This window comes from Rhinolophus hipposideros (genome assembly GCF_964194185.1).
Source record: "Rhinolophus hipposideros genome assembly, chromosome: 9".
In the NCBI taxonomy this organism is placed as follows: domain Eukaryota; kingdom Metazoa; phylum Chordata; class Mammalia; order Chiroptera; family Rhinolophidae; genus Rhinolophus; species Rhinolophus hipposideros.
Window position 1 is genome coordinate 62,472,546 of NC_138055.1, and position 21,038 is coordinate 62,493,583.

Genomic DNA, 21,038 nt, shown 5'->3' on the forward strand with positions numbered 1-21,038 from the left:
ACTGATTTATGCGATGAGAATTTTAGGAAATACACCTATTACAGAGTATTGTCTGAAGACCTAACCAACGATTTGCCCTTCTCATATTGCGCTATTATTTTTCAACTGTATATCAGTATATCAGTATTGCTATGATTAGAATGCAAAACAGTTTTGTTTTATAGTAGAATTTTGTCACATTTTCTTAGTAAGTGAATACTAAAAATACTATTTATTGCGTGGATCTGACCATCTTGATGTAAATGAAGAGGTCCTTTTACTTAAAAAGTGGAGAACTGTTGCTTAAAGCATGCTGTAAGGAAATTATATGTACTGGTTATATTTTAAAATTTGTTTTCAAGAACTTCATAATGAATGTCAGGGGATCAGTTAAAATGCTTAAATGACTGACTGACCAAACTACCAACTGATAAAGCCCTTTAATCTCAGAGGTGATTGTACTTGAAATACAAGATCTTTATTAACCCAGATTCTAGCTCTGATTAGTGAAATTTTTGACTGTTAGTGAAAATTCAGGCATTATAAAAGGTTTTTGGCAGGAGCCTTGCCTTGGGGGTCTCCCCTTTTGTATTTTCCTGACTCAACAGATTTTTAAAAGAACTCTATCATTTCTTCTCAGTACCTCCATGCCAGAGACAAATGAAGAATGTAGTAGTAATATATTGTTTATAAACTGAGTGCTATATATGTATATTTTAATTTCATGCTAGGATTGGGAAAAGAAGAAAAAGCCAAGATTTATTAATTGCTTTCCCTCTATATTGCTGTCACAAAGCATCCCGTTTTACGTAAGTTATTAGAGTCCCAGAGAAGGTGACTTGCCTAAGATCACAAGTCATACATGTTAGAGCTAGTGTTCCTTGCTCCAGAGATTTTTTTTTTTTCATTTTACCCCACTGCCTTTCAGTGTGGAGGGAGGGTACTTTGAAATTATCTAAATGACATAACTTCAGAAGTAAACAGTATTTAGATAAATTTGTATTTTAGTTAAATTTTAAAAATTTAATTTGTAATATAAATTTAAATTGTACTAGGTTGAAATTAATATAAAATAGGTATAAATGATATTAATACTGTGTCATCCAAGAATGAAAAAAGAAATAGCACCTAATTACTTTGAAAATACTTGGTACCTTTTAAAAAATTCTGTAATTTTTGGGTTAGAAAATGAGAGAAACTAGGGTGATTTGGTGTCCTTGCCTGGCTTTTGTTGTAGGCAGAATATCAGTCCAAATGCATTTTAAAAAATAAGAGTGTACAATTCTGTTGGGTTGGTTTAGATTGCTTATTTTATTTAATTTTATTTTAAAGCAAACACCTTTAAAATTCTTTTTTGGTTTGTTGGGATTATAATGTGGAATAAAAGACACTGAAGTTCATCAATAACTGCTTAATGATGAAGAACTATAGTATAAGTACTGGAGTTACATAAATAAAAATCCATACATATATTTAAAAAGGAAGAATAACCTACAAGTAGGGTGAACAATTTGAAAAAAAAAGGGAGTAAGCAGCTTGAAGTAGTAAATTAAAATTCTGGTTAGTCAATCAAGTGGCTAGAGCATGAATGTAATAAATATATTATCTTGTGATTTAATTTACAAGAGCTTTTTTTTAAATAAAAAAAATTCATTGCAGGTTTGTTGCCATTCTTTTCTTTTTGCCTGTTTTTGGTAATAAATACTGGTTCCAGGAGGTCACACTGCATGAATAAAAGCAGATAAAGTCAACATTTTTGGCGTATAAAATGATCTTACAGTTCAAGGAGTTTTAGAAGTCAGGAGCTACTTTGGGCAGTGGGGTTTGAGAAAAGACGACGTTTTAGTTGGGCTCTTCGGTCATAAAAACAGTCTTAAAAAACTGATGGTTTGCCCTGAGTGTGTGTGTGGCCTGATACTGTGAAGACTTGAGGAGTCAGTTGACTGCGGTGGACTCCAGCCAGGGCGTACCTGGGGGTGTGCCTCCGTCGCAGTACTGCGCTCATTCTGCAGCATGTTTTCATGGAATTCTTAAAACAATCCTAAGAGTGAGGTGTCATTATCATTTCCTTTAGGAAACTGAGGCTTAGAGGGGTTAAGAAACTTGTCCAAAGTCAGTAAATGGCGGCACGAAGATTTGAATACAGACATCCTGACTCCCAACATGGATCTTGGTACCTATACTATACTGTCTACATAGTTTTGTATCATCTCAGTGTATTAATTTTGGGTTTTCCTTTGGAATTATCCCCATCTCCCCCTTTAAAAAAAGGTCGTATACTACTAGATCAGGAGTTCTTAACCCCAATGGTCCGTGAATCTTTAAAAAGCCATAAATGGACTCCAGGTGAACAGTAACTCTTTGAAATTACATGCAAATTTTTAAATGTGTGTGTGGTTTTCTGCTCAGAGTGTCCATAGATTTTTCTTGATTTCTCAAAAGGGTCTATGACCCTTGCTGCTCTAGAGCAGGGACTGTGAGTTTTCATCTTTGTATTCCTTAGCATCTTGTTGAACAGAATTTAATGAATAAAAGATGGTATGTGGGGAAATAAGCTTGACATTAGTAATAATTTGGGAGTTTTAAGATGCCTTGAATGTTTACTAAATGGGTATTATTAAAGCATCAGTTTTATGTTTTGTTACTGACTGGTTCAAATTTCCAACTCGAGTACCGTGTTTCCCCGAAAATAAGACCTAGCCAGACCATTAGCTCTATAATGTATCTTTTGGAGCAAAAATTAATATAAGACCCAGTGTTATATAAGACTCGGTCTTATATATTACATTATTATATCATATCATATATCATATCATATCACATCACATTACACCCAGTCTTATATTAAAATAAGACCAGGTCTTACACTAATTTTTGCTTCAAAAGACTTATTAGAGCTGATGGTCTGGCTAGGTCTTATTTTTTGGGAAACACGGTATGTAGTAGTTCTATGGAGTTAGGTTTCTGAAGTCAGATTATAAAACAAAAATTAAGTGTGGTCAAAAATGCCATTGAGAAGTGCCCCAGATTTAGAGGCTGCCATGTGGTCTCAAAAAGACCAGTTTTTTGTTTGTTTTTTCCTCCAGTGTAAGAATAGACTGTTTTAGTACCTGATGAAGCATTAAGGACCATAAATCTTTAAACTTGAAAATGATACTCAATGTTGGAAGTATTTACAGTATGAGAGCCACAGGGAAACAGAGCAGGTGAGGGAATAGCATCATCTTATCTCCCATCTCAAAGATTGTCTAGGTCACATGCTAATTGAATAACAGCCGATAGAATGATTGTGGGGAATTGCATGCATCATTTTTTAGCGTTCATCCATACGTATTTATTCGTATTCTGCTCTGCTCAAGTAGAAGTTGTAGAAGTTAGAAATAGACCTGAGGTGAAAATCTGATACGATTCCAGTACGTGTTGTACTTTCTGTCTGTTGTGTTCATGTGGAAGCATGGGTTTCACTTTTAGGGTTCCATATATTGTAACCAACCAAAAAACTCTTATTTAGCCCAGTTTACTGCATGTCGTAAATGCTTACATTTTGTTTCATCCAGTGGTTTTATTTTTTTACCTAATTTTTTACCTCTATTTCCCAAGTGACTTTTCATTTCTGTCGTTTCTTCCTGAGCTAAACGTCAAGATGTAACTTTAAGTACGTTGCTCATAAAGTCAGTGATGGGGATTTCCTTGTTAGCTCCAAATTCAGTTTATGTGTTTGTTTCAGTCATACAGTCTGCTTTGTCTGTACATGTTGATGCGCTTTTTCCCTTTTCTTTGAGCTATACTCCTTTCCCCATTTGAGAACCTACTATCATGTACAATGTTTTTAGTACTGTTTATCTTTTCACTGCACTGCAGCTTCTCCAGCTTTCTTATTTGCATAGTGTCTGTGCTACGCAAAACTAAACTGGTGGTAGTATTTATTATCTCTAGTCATTGAAAATGTTAAAAACATGCATTGTAATCCAAAATGTTACTAAGTAGAAGACGTCTTATATTTAATTGTGTGGGAAATACATGTTGCTGTATTGCCTCGGAGATAGGTTGTACATAGGTTGTACAGTGTGTCCCAGATCCTTTTTGGATCTCTGAATTTTCACTTAACGGTATTCTTTCAGAACAGACCTCACTGTAATGCAGTCTTACTTGTATTCTTGGTAATGTAAACCTTGAGGAAGTGTTAGAGCCTGGCCTCTAGTGTGTACTGGTTAATGTTTAAGATCTCTTAATACAGTGAGCTGTCACCATGTTTAATAAATTCCAGTATCGCATTAGCATACATTCCTTTGGGTGCCAAGTTATCTGTTACACAGATGCTTGGTTTTATTTATAGGTGTGTATCTCAGCTTTGTGGGTTGACTTGCTTTTATTTTTCTATTCACTTTTCACTGTGCAGTAGCATAATTATTTAACTGGCGTATGTGCAAAACCAGTTTTCAAGAAGAGATCTTTGAAGGTACTGAAAAAGCAGATCGCTCAAACTTTTGGACCTTGAGCAGTGTAGTAAGATAAAGCTCCCAGAATTTAAGTCGACACACTGTTTTGTCTTTATTTGAATGTGTTCTTCTGTTGGGTAAACGACGGGGAGTGTCTTCACCTGACAAAATTAGATGGAGACATTAGCCTGATCGCTTCTCTCTGAAGTTTTGAGCCACTAAGACTTAGATGTGTGTGTGTGTTGGGATGGGGAGAGATTCATTGTTAACTTTATAGTTTATATTACAGTAAGCTGTTGCTATTTTCTTAAAGTCTAAAAGACTTCTCTTGGATTAAACATTTTTTTGAATGAGAACTTCAATTTTAGTTACTAGCCCACCTCTATCCGTTAGTCTGCCTTTTAAAAAAATATATTTCAGAGTAATTTGAAGGCATTAGTATACTTTACCCTTACATACTTCATGCATGTTATTAACTCGAGTGAGATTTTTCTTTTTTTAGGTAAAATTTGCATACAATCAGAATGCACAAATCTTTACCATCAGATGAGTTTTGACAAATCATCCAGCTATGTCACCTAAATTTCTACAAATATAGAACATTACCTTCACCTCCAAAAGTTTTCTCGTGTCCAGTCACTGCTCTATCACTGTTCTGATTTGTTCACCATAGATTAATTTTGCCTGTTCTAAACCTTGTAAGTGGATTCATTGAATACTCTTTTATAAAGCTTTTTTTTTTCACTCAGCGTGATAATTTTGAGATTCATCAGTGTTGCTTTTTCCAGTAGTTCATTCCATTTTATTATGCTTGGTTTATTTTTAAGGCTCAAATGCATTTTAGGCAGAAATTATTTGCCCCTTCCTGAATTCTTAAGGCACACTGTACTAAACTCCAAGGAGATATTGATTACATTGTATGTCACTCATTTATCTCCACTGCTACTTAAGCAGCAGGCTCTCAGAACATGGTATATAGAATATGCTCCGTAAATACTTATTGGACAGTTTTTGGTTAGAAGTCTTTCTTACAGCTTTTGTTACAGAGATCCCAAAGTTGGGGTACAGTTATAATGTGAATTAGCCTTTGAATAAAGACAAATTTCAATTATAGTCTGTTACCAATTTTGTTTCCCTACGGAATCATTTTTACAGTGAGTAAATATGAGACTTTCAAATGACCCAAAGGTTAAAGGAGACCATAATGTTCTTTATCATAAAGAGATGAAGAATAAGAACCAACCAAATAATAAGGCTATTACCAATTTAATTATGAGTTTTGATCTTTTATTTACTTGGACATACTTCAGTTTTCATTATGTTCTTCCTACTTTGATGTCCACATTTAAAGCCTCTTTTATTTTTATTTCATAGAATCACTATGGATGTTCCGTTATCTTTTAAGAATAGCTTATTTGGAAATAGCACGGGATTGTTGCCTCTTAAAATAGGGCAAGTGAAAATCTGGGAGTCCCATAGGATATGAAAAGTGGAGAAGCTTTTGAGTTTTTCCCTCCTTCCCTTTTTTGTTCATTATCCCTGTTGAGGTCTGTACCTCTGTAAATCTAGGTAGACAGGTGGAGTTAAAATGGAAAGGTTATTTATGATTAGAACAAGGGTGGTACAAGAGTTTACCCTGGCCCAGCTGTACAGTAGACAGTTTTGTCCATGAAACTTGCTCTGTATTGATTGTTGATTTAATGTCAGTATTCATAGTAATTAACAATACTTGAAGTGACTTGTTCCTGTCTTTTAGAATGACCATATATATATATATATATATATATATATATATTAATTATAGAGCTGTGAAATAACAAACAGTATTTTGTTATTTAGAACAAATACTTCTAAATAAGAAGTATTTCTTATTCTTCTTTTTAGTTATTTAGAACGACCATATATATACATATATATATATATATATATATATATATATATTAATTATAGAGCTGTGAAATAACTGGAGAACGTGCAGAGAACAAATGGGCAACGTGCTGTGTTGCAGAAGAATGTAGTGCCTTATGCACCCTGTCCATTTTTAGATTCGTCTGGCTGCTGGTGTAATGCAGAAGCGTTGGCCACACAGGTGCAGTGTTCTGCAGCTGTTGGAAACTTTTGCCCCCCACCTCCCACTTCTTCACATATAATTATGCTCTGTTTAAACCATTAATGCTAGAAGATGGGATTTGAGAATTTGAATGTCTGTTTACAATAAGGTACAACTCAGAGAGAGAATTAATCATTAGGCAGCTGTATTTAACTGCCTAGATGACTTGAAGTTTTCAAAGAATGACGGAATATCCATGTTAGCCATAATCACCATGCTGTACGTTAGATCCCCAGAATTTACTAATCTTGTAATTGGAAGTTTGTCCCTTCGACCAATATATCCTCATTTCCCCCACCCCACAGCCCTTGGTAACCACCATTCTACTCTCGATTTCTCTGAGTTTTATATTCCATATACAAATGATCATACATTATTTGACTTTCTTTGTCCAACTTACTTCACTTAACATAATGCCCATTTAACGTCCATGCTTGTTGCAAATGGTAGGATTTCCTTCTTTCTTATGGCTGAATAATATTCGTGTGTGTGTGTGTGTGTGTGTGTGTGTGTGTACACATACCTTTTTTTATCCATTCATCCATTGCCAGTTAGGTTGTTTCCATATCTTGGCTATTGTGAATAATGCTGCAATGAACATGGGGGTGCAGATATCTTGAAGATTTTGTTTTCCTATGGATTTCTACTCAGAAGTGGAATTGCTGGATTGTATAGTAGTTCTTTTTTTAATTGTTTGAGGAACTTCTATACTGTTTGTTTTTTTTACGTTCCCACCAACAGTGCACAAGTGTTCCCTTTTCTCGGTGCCCTCACCAGTACTTGTTATCTTGTCTTTTTGAGGATAGCCATTTTAACAAGTGTGAGGTGTGTCATTGTGATGTTGATTTGCATTTCCCTGGTGATTAGTGATGTTGAGCACCTTTTCCTATACCTGTTGGATATTTGTATGTCTTCTTGAGAAAATCGTCTATTCAGTTCCTCCTAACAGAATATTTTTGTTTACTAATAATTGATAGTAGTTTCCAGTATTCAGAACAGAAAAATACCGAGGCTGACTGAAGCTGGCTGTGCTGACCCAGGGAAAGCATCCTGAATGAACTATTTCCTCAGTTTTCCTGGTTCATGAATAGCAAATCATTTATTCTCTAAATGCTTAGGACTCTTAAACTTAATCATGAGAGTGCCCTTCCTACTATATGTGTCTTCCTTTTAAAGAATAAGCCAGATAACATGCTTCAAATTTGCCAAGGTTTCTTACTCAGACTAATATGTATTAATAAAAGTTTTCAAGGCCCTATGTTATCGGTACCTATTGACTCCCTTTAAATAATCTTACCATTTTGACTTCATTTCTTGCTACTTGTCCTCTCATCCACTCTGCTCCATATCCAGGAGTAACATGGCAGGACTGCTCACTTCACAGCCTGTACACTTCTTGTTCTGTCTATAAACCACTTTCTTCAGGTATCCAATCCACATGGCTGTTCCCTCTGCTCTCTCAGGTTTCTATTCAAATGCAGTCTTCTTAGTATGGCTTTCTTTGACCATTTTATTTAGTGTTGCTTCTCTCCCTCAAATGTCAAGTACCATTCCTGCTGTTTTACCTCTAAAGCACTTAGGACCATTTGACATACTATATACAGTGGTTCTTCGGTTTTCGAATGTAACCCGTTCCAAAAGACGTTTGAGTTCTGAAACATTTGAAAACCGAGGCACGGTTTCCCCATAGAAAGTAATGCAAAATGGATTAATCTGTTCCAGACCTTTAAAATCAACCCCAAAAACTGCAAATTTAGCATGAATTTTACTGTCTAATGATACCATAGATCCATAAAATTTACTGCGTTTGTAAACTGAAATGTTTGTCATAGAGACGTTCAAAAATGAGGTACTACTGTATTTTAAAATATATTTGTTCGTGTCTCTTATAACCCCTTGAAGAACATAAGCTCCTTGAAGGTAGATACATTTTTTATTTTATTCATGGCCACGTTTCTGGTGCACAAAGTACTCAATAAATATTTGTTAAATGTTTATATTTCTTTCTGAATTGTACTAGAACTTTGGTCACCACAGACTTTTTTGTTTACTGCCATCAAGTGACCAAAATGGAGCCTTTCTGAGAACACCAATTTATTTGGTCAACATTAAACATATAGTTTGTGAATACATTTATAGGTTGTTATACGTCACTCCCCCTGCCCCCCGGGGAATTTATATAAAATGGTTGATAAATTTGATCTTAGCCTAAGAGAATAAAACAAAACTTTACACTTGACGGAAAGGATCAGTAAAACTAGTAACATTTTTGGAATTGATGTGGGAGAGAGAGATTTAGAGAGTCATCAATGTGTCTTATAAGTAAGTAGGGAAAGTATCACAAGATGAGAAATAGTTCCTTGACGCAATGTGATGGGCAATCATCAGACAGTTTTGAGGGGTCTAGTAGTATAAAGAGAAACATTTTTCGGAATTTGATTTTTACAATCTATTTAGTTTAAAGGAAAGAGAATTCAAAATATTAAGGACATTTACAAAGAAAAGTTTGGTATATTTGAAGTTTGAAATAATCTGAACAAGAAAATTTCAGGAGAAATGGCCAAACAAGGAGAATTTGAGAAAAAGTAGTAATGTCAGTGGTGTAGGGTATAAAAGAGGACAACACCAGGTCTAAAATGGCTTCAAGGTTGTATCTTTTAGAGATGGAAGAGTAAAGCTTGAAGTAACAACTTGGCATTATCATTGTTTTAGGATAAGGGATAAGAACTATAACTTATTCTCAGATCCATCCCTAGAAAAGAGGCTAATGAATGAGGTGGCAATTTTTGGCTGTGGAATGCTTTTGTAATATTGTTTCTTCTCTACAATTGCTTAATAGGCAGGGAAGGGAGAAATATTTTCACTAGGGGTAAGACGTGTGTTGTTTCTATTAAAGATTGTAAGTAATTTGGATAAAATAAAAGATACTCATGTGGTTTTAGAAATACTGAAATGATTTGGGGGAAGAAAAGTTAGATGTATAAAGATAATTCTTTTGGAAATTTGAGGGCTTTTGGTTTGTTAGAATTACTGTTTTTAGATGGCGTTTCCTTTCTAAAACTTAACCTCAACGCTACATTTTACTTCTGTTGTCAATTCAGTAGATCTGTCTGTTAATTTAATAGGTGAAAGTTGTCATAGGAAATTGGGGAAAATTCTTTTTAACAGAAGATGTGTAGGATGGAAAGTGTATTGTTGGCTTTTTAAATATGTTATACTCTTGGATATCTTAGCCCGTTAGACAAGAGGCAGAAATCTGGAACGTTACAAAGGACAGAGCGCTGTTTTTCAACAGAATTATTGTTCTGCTCTTTGGCTTTCACTTTGTTATCTTATCCTTCTCCCTTCCCAGTTGCTCAGAACATACCATCTCCAACTTCCTGCAGAATTTAACACTTTCCCTTCAGTGCTAACACACAGAGTAGAATAAAGGGTGGATTTAGCCTAGATAGCATAGCCAGCACTTTTCAAGCGCTGACAGTATGTCCAGAGCTATGCTTGGCTCCAGGTATATGCTTACAAACGTAAAGGACATGGTCCCTGTCATGAGAGGCTCCCAGTAGAGCAGTCTAGTGGGAGAGCATCACAGTCTATCTACAGCAGTGCTTTCATAGAGATAAAAAACTCGAGCTAGTTTTCCATTTAATAATCTGGATAAAAAATAATTTTGTATCCAGTCAAAAAATAATGTTGTCATGGCTTTTCTTCATAGACATTAAAACCTGTGTTTTAGAATTGCATGTTTTAACATATTTTAGAATTACTCTTCTGATAAAGAGCAAATAAACTACCGGTTTTTTAGTATTGTTTGACCAATTTTAACCAGACTTTTATTTTAGCTAGATTAAAAAGGTATTATTTGGTAATATAGTTAACTAAATATAGCTCTATTTTAAATTGTTCAAATTTTACATTAATAAAAATTAATGTTACTAAAAAGCATCTTTTTAGTGCCAAGAGTGTTCTTATTCTTAACGTTTTATTTAATCTTTAAGCCATATTATTTCTTCTTCCTATTCCCCTATTGAGTACTTTTCGATCTTTCAAAAATTTTTCTTTCCCAGCATTAAAACTCGGTTGCTCTATAGAAAAATGTTGTCTAAAAATCCATTAGCAAAATTGCTTTAGATGATAGTAGGATATATTTTGTTCCTTGCTTTTTTACTGTACCTTGTTAAACTGGTCTCACACATGAACTTTCTTAGAATCAGGCAGTTCCTAGTTCCTATGGGACTTCCTGTTTTCTCAAATAAAAATAGAAAAGCACCTCAGAAAGGAAACCTAGTCAGTGTGAAGTACTTTGTAGGCTCAGTCAGTCTCAGTTGTGACCTGGATTATAGAGTTCCAGGTATCAAAGCTTTGAATATTTTCACATTTAAAAATAGATAAGGAGGAAATTCGAAATAATAATCACGAGAGATGCTACATATTCAGCCATAAACATACTTGTATCTTTTTTGGGGGGATGGGGTGGGTATAGGGAGGTTGAATAGAAAGTGGTAAATCCTTTCCTTATAATATTTGTTGGAAATCCAAAGTTGTTTAATACTGAGACTTAATTCTTAGCTATTTTGATCTATTTGTTTCTTGCCGCTTTTCCAGATTTTAGCAAGGATTAGGAAGGGTTTTTGTTTTTTTTTTTTAAATCATTGGAGTCAGAATTCTAAATGAATTATTCAGTTTTAAAGCATGTAAGATAGGATCTAATTTTAATTCAAAATGGCTAAGAATTAAGTAGATTTTCACAAGTAATAACTGCTTTTAGAAATTTTTTGAAGAGAAACCAAGTAAAGGTGGAAACAAATGATACAGTCATTAACAGTAACAATAATAAGTAACACGTATTAAGTGTTTGAGGCCATGCCAAGCATGTTTTATGATTTGTCTCTTAATCCTCACAACAGCAATGTCAGGTAGGTGTCACTGTTACATCCTTACTTTATAGAAGAGGAAACTACAACTTAGAGTGGCTAAGTAGTTGTTAGTTCAAGGTCATGTTTCTGTTAGATTGGTGCAAAAGTAATTGCGGTTTAAAAGGTTAATAATTGCAAACCCTGCAATTCCTTTTGCACCAACCTACTAGTAAGAGATGGAGCTGGGACTTGAGCCCAGCTGGTCCGAGCACCTTCTCTCAGTTATTACAGAAAATATTAATACCACAGTTTCAAAGTGAGAATGGTAAGTATAGTGAGTCTGAAAAATCACCTCCCCAACCTTTTCTCATCAGTTTGTTTACATTTTATTTCGCATATTTACAGTCTGTTTTAGCAAAGTACATGCTGGCATTTCAAAAGACTTGTTTAGGTGGATTCTAATTCTCATTTTTAAATGATGCTAATAGTTCTCTTTCTCTCTTTTTTCTTTTCTTGATAGTAAAAAACCCCTTTGATGAAACATTTGGAAAAATACAAGTAAGTAAAAGGTCATAATACTGATATTTTGTTTCGTATTTTATGTGATAAAAGTATTAGGATGACTATCAAATAAAAATAGTCATTTAGAAAAGTTTTTATAGGCTGAAATAATAAATTTTCTTATTTTGAGTGTTCCTTAACTATAATATAATTAAATCCAAGCAGATTTTCTCCTAAGAGCTGAACTGTTTATCACTTTAAGGTAAAAGCCAACTGTCCAGTAAAATGGCAGTGGTATGTCATCTGGGGTCCTGGTCTTACCCTTAAAAGTATGCCTGTTTTCGTCAGTTGTTGGATACCCTAGTAGATTTTTGTCTTCTTTGACCTCATCTTGTTTCTCTTTGGATTTTTTTGCTCATTGGCATGCCCATTCAGCCATTAGGAAGGCAAAGGATTTAGAAAGAAACATATCCCTCAGGCTTAGAAAGAAACATATCCCTCCTATTTATGATTATGATCCTTTTCTTTTTAAAGGATCTATAATATTTTAACCTAAATTTTACTCACATGAAAATATTTTTGACTTATACATCATTATACACACTTCAAAAATTATGATATTTGAGTTTGAGTTTAATTATTATACATAATTAGTTATTTTTTTATTATAGGAACTGGCAGTAATGTAGAGCAGTAAACGTTGTGATGAAGGGTGTATAGTAATGCGTAATCACATCTACAGAATATTAACTTTAGATTGTTAGAGTGAGACTTTGTAATGATTACAGTAATACTCTATTGTGGTGATACTTTGTTTTCCAAATAAGTTGCCTTTATCGGTTACAGTATTATGTATAACCCTGCTACTGGTATCATAATTTAAATTTGCACGTGTACTCACTGAATATTGGAAATACAAGACTTTGTTTTCTTCTGTGTGATTTTCCCCATGTAGGAAGCTTAATTTTTGAACCTCTAAATAATAGTAATAATTGTAAAAAGATGATGGCAGTTCACTTATATTACATACTTGTTCTGTACCAGGCACAATGCTAAGTGTCCAAAATCCATGATTATCGTTTCATCAGAGACTTGATACAAACAATTGAAAATATCTTTGAGGAGAAAATTGGCTGAGGATAGAAGAGGGAAATATTTAAAGGTGACAGTGTATGAGAAAATTGGGTACAGCTACCCCACAGTTTGATTTACAACCCATCCCCCAAAAGAATAAGAACTTTACTTCAGAGAATGAATGATATGTGTTACCAAAAGAAAACCTGGGCTTTACCAAAACAATTAAAAGCTAGCTATCTCAAATCAAAACTATTTTTGTTTAATGAAAGGTTACTTGAAAGCTTACTTTAAGTATGGACTTATTGGTAGATCTTTAACTTGCTTTCAGGGTGATTAGGAAAGCCACTGGTTAGAAACATTTCAAGCTGAATGTTAGGAGACAATCTGAAAAGCAAACTGGGGTGAAACTCCAAGCCAATGTAAGTTTCTATAAAGAAAGTAACTTTAAATTTTGATTTATCTACTTTACAGATGTACTTGTAGTTTAGTATACTGATGATAAATTCCTTTTTTTTTCTCAAAATTGATTTGTTCATGTTAATAACATAGTCCATGAAAACTATTTAGATTATAATTTAGGTGATCATTTTGATATATAGATATTCATTTTGAATGAGTTGCCATTGGAAAAATAATTCTTGAAAAAATTATAGTTGAGCTTTTTGGGTGCTTAAATTCTTTGAGAGTATAACGGTATATATGTTATCTTACCCAGTATGAGATGCAGTTATATCTGATTAGGTTTTATTGTTTTTTTTTACTTAACTAGTCCAGGGTTAATATCTGTCAATTAAAAGATGAACTGTATTCCCAGGCCTCTGATGTTCGTTAAAGAGGTAATCACAGAGGGCAAGTGTCACATTTTTGGGTTTAGTTTTATCTTCGAAAGGAGAGGGGGATGGATGTGATCAGAGTATATAAAACAAAAAGAAATCAGTCACTTTTCCAGATGAGAGAGGAAACAAACTGCAAATCTCTCGACTACTTTAATCCCAGAACTTAATCAGATTTACCTTGGTTTTATGTATCAAGTCCCCAAGCTGCACTATCATTGGAACTCCTTCTCATGCTATTATATTGAACATATTTTTAAAAATGATTTTGTGGTTTAATGTATCACAGATGCATAGCTTTCAGGATCCTGGTGTTCAGTCCCTGCAGTTACTTTTTGAAGTCTAATTTTTACAGTTTGGGTGTTTAAGCTTATGTGAAGATAAGGACTGGCTTGATTCAGAATCTGGTTGAGATAAAGTTGAGGAGGGTAAAAAGGAAAAGGGTTGGAGAAGTAGTCAGTGGAAGGAATGTCCCTAGTCTCTGTCAACCATCTCACATAAAACCAGGGCCTTTGGTGGTAGCGTCATGAAGCCTTTGATGAGTTTTCTTCTTCCTGTAGTGTTGCTGTTTAAAACTTCATTGACAAAAGCATGCCACTCACAGTGTGCAAACTTCTGCCTCTGAACATAACAGCATGAAAATAAATGGATGAGGTTGCATGTTATTGGGCATATGTGTTATTACTTTCCCAGCTTTTTATATCTTCTCTGAATTTGCCCCTGGCCACATTCATCCAGTAATCCTGTTTTGTAGACACTTCAGGAAGAAAGGAGATAATAAAGACACAGCCCCCTCATAAATCATGAATTTATTTCAAATAGTGTAATAAGCTGTTATTAGCCCTTTTCCTAACCTACCCTTCCCCGTTGCTTATTATTGGTTGGTCTTTTCATTGTGATGGCTCTTCAATTGAGGGTCTCATTGCTTTAGATTCATTGGCAGGGTGCACAGACATTGCAACAGTCTCCTCTCTGGTCTCCTTTCATATATACGGTCAGAGTACTATTCCTGAGGCCTAAGTCTGTTTTACTCTCTTCCTCCTAAGTTTCCAGAATGAAGTCAAAGTCTGTCTTGGTATCTAGGGCTCTCTAGCAGTTTATTCCAAATTACTTTTCCAGTAGGTTGCTTAGTCAAAGTAGGTTACTGGTTGTGTAAGAAATAGAACCAGTGCTTTTATGCCTGCATGCCTTTGCTCATGCTGTTCCTTCTGCTTGAATGCTGGTCAGTCCCCTTCTTCTTGTGAAGCTCAGCTCAAATATTCTCTTCCACGAATGGATCTTCCCTTCCCTCCTCTTCTGTATTTATAATACATTGTATTTTGTTTGCAACTTTAATATAACACTTAATATGTATTTTGCCCTTGAGAACAGGAACTGTCTTGTTCATTGTGTCTCACTTTGCTGAGAACTGTCTTAATTCTTATTACATACTCATTAAATGTTTGTTTTACTTTAATGGCTCATAAATTTATACAAGGTCACTTTGGGAGCCTAGCAGTAGTTGAAGGTCAATCCGAGTGTCAATACTCATTCCCTTATTATGTGGTTGAGTCAGATTAAACAAAACATGAAGGGCAGCCTGGAAGAAAACCGTGTCATAAGAGCAATATACGTGACCATGCAACTGTATGGGGGGGGGGGGATTAGGAGTATTGTTTTGGTGGTTCGGAGATTTTATTGTGTATGAAACCTATTTTAGCACTAAACTTAGGGCCCATTTCCCAATCCTTAAGAAAGTAAAATATTTAGAGTAGTAATTTAGATTTTTAAGTTTAGGTTTCTTTAGACTGTGGTAGCCATTGTTTAAATATGAATGTCTTTTAGATTATGTAGCTTCTATGATTTTACATTTCTTTATATTTTTCATTTTGAATAAGATTATTATTTGGTATATGTGTTTTTCTTGGAATTAGGTATTTTATAATAATTTATTTTAATTTTAGGAAAGTGAAAAAAATCTTATGATGAACACTTTATACAAGCTTCATGATCGATTGGCACAGCTTGCAGGTAATTGTTTTAACAATCATAATCTCTAAAAATGTTTTGAAAATTAATTTGCATATGTAACATGGTATGTCAGTATAAATGGTTTTTCCCAGTGTCATGTTTGTAAAATATTTTTCTTTAGAAGTTTATTGCCTATGTGGAGTGGGTTTTTATTTTCGTGATATATTTAATCAGGTCTTTTTTCTACCTACCATATGTATTAGATGAAATATGTATGTATATTATATAATACTAAAGTCAAATTTCTTTACTGCATTAATAGTAACAAAATTCAGAAAGCTTAAGTATCAATTGAATTGGGTAAGCAATGAATTAAATTAACTAACATGTAGATTAAATATAAAAATGCAGATTTTCCTTTAATGGTTGTCATAAAGTAAATATATTCTAGAATTTTTTCTCCTGACTCATTGCATTTTCTTTATATTCTTCTCTTACTAAGCCTCTCAGAGTTTTCAGGTATCAACATGTCTGCAACTAGAATAATAACATGGGTGAATTGGTATCAAGTTTAGCACCTATGAGCAGCTTATCTGTTTATTACCTTTTGACCTTTTTAGTTATTCTTATTTCACATACAATCTGAAAGAAGAGACTTTGGATTCTTTTCTTATGTATAGTTACAAGAAAAGAAAAACGAAATTTTCCAAACTTTTGTATGTAGCAGATCCTTTTGTAGAAATCAGGTCCTTGGAGTAGCCTGGAGGTAAACGTGGAACTCCTGTGGTGCCTGCTATGGTGGCATGTAGGATCCTGACAGTTTCCCATCCTCTCACTAGTCTTTGTTTTTTTCCTTTGGGTCCTTAATTCTGGTCAGTTTATAGGCTTATAATTCTGTGTATATCACTAAAGTCCTTTTTTTTGTGTTCACTGACGAACTGTCATACTCACTGCAAGCTAAGTACATGTGTTTGGTCTGCTGTAACACCCAGAAATAGGTTAAGAACATACTGTAGCTGGGAATTCCTGATGTTGCTGCCACAAGGTTCCACAGCTGTCTCTATAGCATTGTTTTACGAAGTGTGCTAGATCAGCATAATCTGAGGTGCTTTTAAAGATGTAGACGCCTTCCTCTAGTGAAGGGGTTGGCAAACTTTTTCTTGTGAAAGGGCCAGATAGTACATTTTTTAGGCTTTGTGGGCTAGACTGTCTCTGTCGCAACTACTCAATTCTGCTGTTATAGCATGAAAGCAGCCATAGATAATACATAAATGAACAAGTGTGGCTGTCTTCCAATAAAACTTCATTTATAAAAACCAGTGGTAGGCCACATTTGCTTTATGGGCTGTAGTTTGCTGATCTCTGCTGTAGATCTATGGAATCTGAATCTCTGAGGATGCATGATAAAGTTTGAGGACTTACTTGTTCTTCTGATAGGTATTTCTTCCCCTTTTACAGCTATGGCCACTAAAATCTGGCTATTTGAGCAAACCTATGAATAGGAACATGGTTTCGTTTAGGATAGAAAAATTTGCCAAGGATTTTACTTTAAGTATTGTACTTTTATGTTCAAGAAAATTGTTTTAATTACTTGAAAGAAACAGGGCAGGAAAATCTTACATTTGAAGTTCAATATGAGGATAATTGATCTCTAGTAACCACAGATAGCCTGAAAGAAAAGGCTTTGGATTCTTTTATAAATAGTTACAAGAAAAGGGAAATGTAGTTTTCTGAACTTTTATATGTAGTATATCCCTTTGTAGACACCAGATCATAGCTAGAAGCTTCTATCTAATTTCCCTGATGATCTATGTTATAATAATTTTTAGGGCGTGTACATCCCTTGTTAAATATGGGCTTAGTTGTACTCTGAAAATGTATGTTTTAATTAAACCTTATTTGAACACTTGAAATATTAGTTTGAGTGATAACTAATAAGTAAGTTAGCACAATAAATTTTGCCGCTTGAAAAATAATACATCTATGGAGGGTCTTCTGTGTTCCAAGATCTGTATATAGGCATTAGTGTGACTAACAATGGCTAACAATTTCTTTGGGAATATAAGAGGAAGGTATATTCTTATCTAAATTAAAAATGCATTTAAAGGTTGTGGTTTATGTAAAAATAATTGTTTGTTTACTCACGGAAATTTTTTTCTAGAAAATATAAATAATGCTCATCTTTCTTTACTGATTATAATAATATAACCAATAGTTGTAATTTGTGAAATATTTTGATTAACATTTGTTTTATTCTGTTGAACATAGTACTGGTTCAAAATTAATAATATGCTAATCTTTTCAGGAGATCATGAATGTGGCAGTTCTAGTCAGAGAACACTTTCTGTCCAGGAGGCAGCTGCATTTTTAAAAGTAAGCAGTGAAATTAGAATTTAAAAGCTATGTTCTTAAAGTTTATATAAATCATTACAATTTATATCAAAAGTACCATGCATTTGATTAATTGCACTGTTAAAAGCTTGGATCTGCTGTTTGGTGTGATATGAACAGATAAAGCAGAATTACTCAGCATTTTTTGTTCTATTTTGCTTTGAAGCATTCTCTATGAGAGAAGGCACATTAATTTGTAAATGAAACAAAACAATAGTGGTGAGAGAGAAATTGAGATAGGTAAGTAGCATGTCAGAAAGCAAGTATCGTCTATCCATTGTCATTTACTTCAAATCTTCTGCCCTAGATAAATTTCATCTCAGGGTACTAAGAGAACTTGCAGATGAATTTTATAAACCACTGTTAGTAATCTTTAGGAAATTCTAGATGAGAGGAAAGGTACTTGAAGGTTAAGATGGACAAGTGTCATTCTGATTTCCAAAAAGAAGAGAGTGGATTTTGAAAACCATACTTGATTTTCAATGAGCTTGATTTCAGTCCAGTTCTATAAAGATAACTCCATAAAGATGTGAGTACTTGCAGTGAAAATGCTGATCCCTAGAAGCTGGCATGGGTTCATTGTGAATATGTCATGTCATACAAACTTCATTCCCCCCCTTTTTTATTGTGATAAAAAACACATAACTTGAGATCTACCCTATTGACAAAGTTTTAAGTGTACGGTACAGTATTTTAACTGTATGCATAACGTTGTTCTTAAGATCTCTAGAACTTTTTCATCTTGGGTGACTGAATCCTATACACATTACAAAGCAGCTGTTCATTTCCCCCTCCTTCCAGTCCTTGGCCGCCATTTCACTTTCTGTTTCTATGACTTTGACCACAGTATATACCTCATATAAATGGAATCATGCAGTATTTGCCTTCTGTGACTGGCTTACCATGTCCTCAGGGTTCATCCATGTGGTAACATATGGCAGGATTTCCTTTTTGTAATGCTGAATAATATTCCTGTGTGTGTGTGTGTGTGTGTGTGTGTGTGTGTGTGTAAACCACATTTTCTTTATACATTGCTCTGTTGGTAGACATTTAGGTTGTTTCCACTTTTTGGCTTTTATGAGTAATGCTGCGGTGAAAATGCGGGTGCAAATGTCTCTTAAACCCTGTTTTCAATTCTTTTGGATAAGTACCCAGAAGTGGGATTGCTGGGTCATATGATAGTTCTATTTTTAACTGTTTTTAGGAACCTTCATACTGATTTCCATAGTGGCTACACCATTTTACATTCCCACCAATAATTTCCAGGTGTTCCCTTTTCTTCACATCCTTGAAAACACTTGTTTTTAAATAAAGGCCACCAGGCTAATAGTTATAAGGTGATATCTGACTGTAGTTTTAACTTCCATTTTCCTGATGATTAGTGATGTTGAGCATCTTTTTAATTTACCTGTAGGGCATTTGTATGTCTTCTTTAGAGAAATGTTTATTCAAGTCCTTTGCCCATTTTTAAATCATGTTTTGATTTTTTTGTTACTGAGTGGTAGGAGTTCCTTATTTATTTTGGTTGTAATCCTTATCAGATATATGGTTTGCAAATGTCTTTTCCCATTCTGTAGATTGTTTTTACTTCGTTGATTCTTTTCTTCACTGTGCAGAAGCTCTTTAGTTTCATATATAGTCCTACTTGCCTGTTTTTGCTTTTCTTGTTTGTACTTTTGGTTTCTTGTCCAGAAAAATCATTGCCAAGACCAATGTCATGAAGCTTTCTCCCTTTATATACTTCTGGAGTTTTATAGTTTCGTGTCTTAGGTTTAAGTCTTTAATCTGTTTTGTGTTTGTTTTTGTATATAGTGTAAAATAAGGGTCCAATTTTATTTATTTACATGTGGAAATCTAGGGGTTTTTTTAACACTAATTGTTGAAGAGACGTCCTTTTCCAATTGTGTGTTATTAGCACCATTGTCAAAAATCAGTTGACTTATATGTGCATGAATTTCTCTATTTTCTTCCATTGGTCTATGTGTCTGTCTTTATAGTGGCACTTTCATACTATTTTGATTACTATAGCTTTGTGACATGTTTGGAAGTCAGGAAGTGTGAGGCCTCTAGTTTTATTTGTTCTTACTCAAAATTGTTGGACCATCTTTGCATTTCAGGAACAAATCCCACTTGGTCATGGTGTATGATTTTGTAATGTGCTGTTGAATTTGGTTTGTATTTTGTTGAGGATTTTTTGCATTTATATTTCAGGGATATTGGTCTGTACTTCTTGTAGTGTCTTTGTTTGGCTTTGGTATCAGACTAATGCTGGCTTCATAAAATGAATGTGGAGGTGTTCTCTCCTCTTGAATTTTTGGAAAGAATTTGAGAAAGGCTAGTGTTAATTCTTATTTAAATGTTTGGTAGAATTGTCCAGTGCAGTCGTTGAGTTCTGGACTTAATTATTTTGATGACTGGTTCTATCTCCTTACTAATTATAGGTTTGTTCAAGTTTTGTATTTCTTTGTGATTTAGTGTCGGTAGTTTATGTTTCTAAGAATTTATCTATTTCTTCTAGATTATCCAATTTGTTGGTGAATAATTGTTCATAGTAGTCTCTTCTGATCCTTTGTATTTCTGTGATATCACTCGTAATATTCTCTTTTATTTTTTATTTTATTTATTTGAAACTTCTCTTTTTCTTAGCTAAGGGTTTGCTAATTTTTTTGATCTTTTCAAAAAACCAACTCTGTTTCATTGATTTTGTTTTCTCTATTTTGTTTATTTTTGCTCTGATCTTTATTATTTTCTTCTGCTAATGTTGGGCTTAGTTTGTTCTTTTTCTAGTTTCTTGAGGTGTAAAATTGGGTTGTTTATTTGAACTTTTTTCTTTTTTAATGTACGTGTTTACCACTATAAACTTCTTAATACTGCTTTTGTTGTATCCCATAAGAGGCTGTTGGGC

General features: G+C 34.1%; 1 protein-coding gene across 2 annotated transcripts in view; it reads left to right on the forward strand.

Moving 5' to 3' along the window:
• The window catches only part of LEMD3 (LEM domain containing 3), a 59,685-nt gene that overhangs the window by 16,600 nt on the left and 22,047 nt on the right, over window positions 1-21,038 (forward strand). The window contains exons 2-4 of one of the 2 annotated variants that reach the window (XM_081061545.1): window positions 11,902-11,939; window positions 15,736-15,802; window positions 18,048-18,115. In XM_081061545.1, coding sequence (XP_080917671.1) covers window positions 11,902-11,939; window positions 15,736-15,802; window positions 18,048-18,115 — 173 coding nt within the window. The remainder of the gene's footprint in view (window positions 1-11,901; window positions 11,940-15,735; window positions 15,803-18,047; window positions 18,116-21,038) is intronic. The other variant, XM_081061546.1, reaches the window with a different exon arrangement.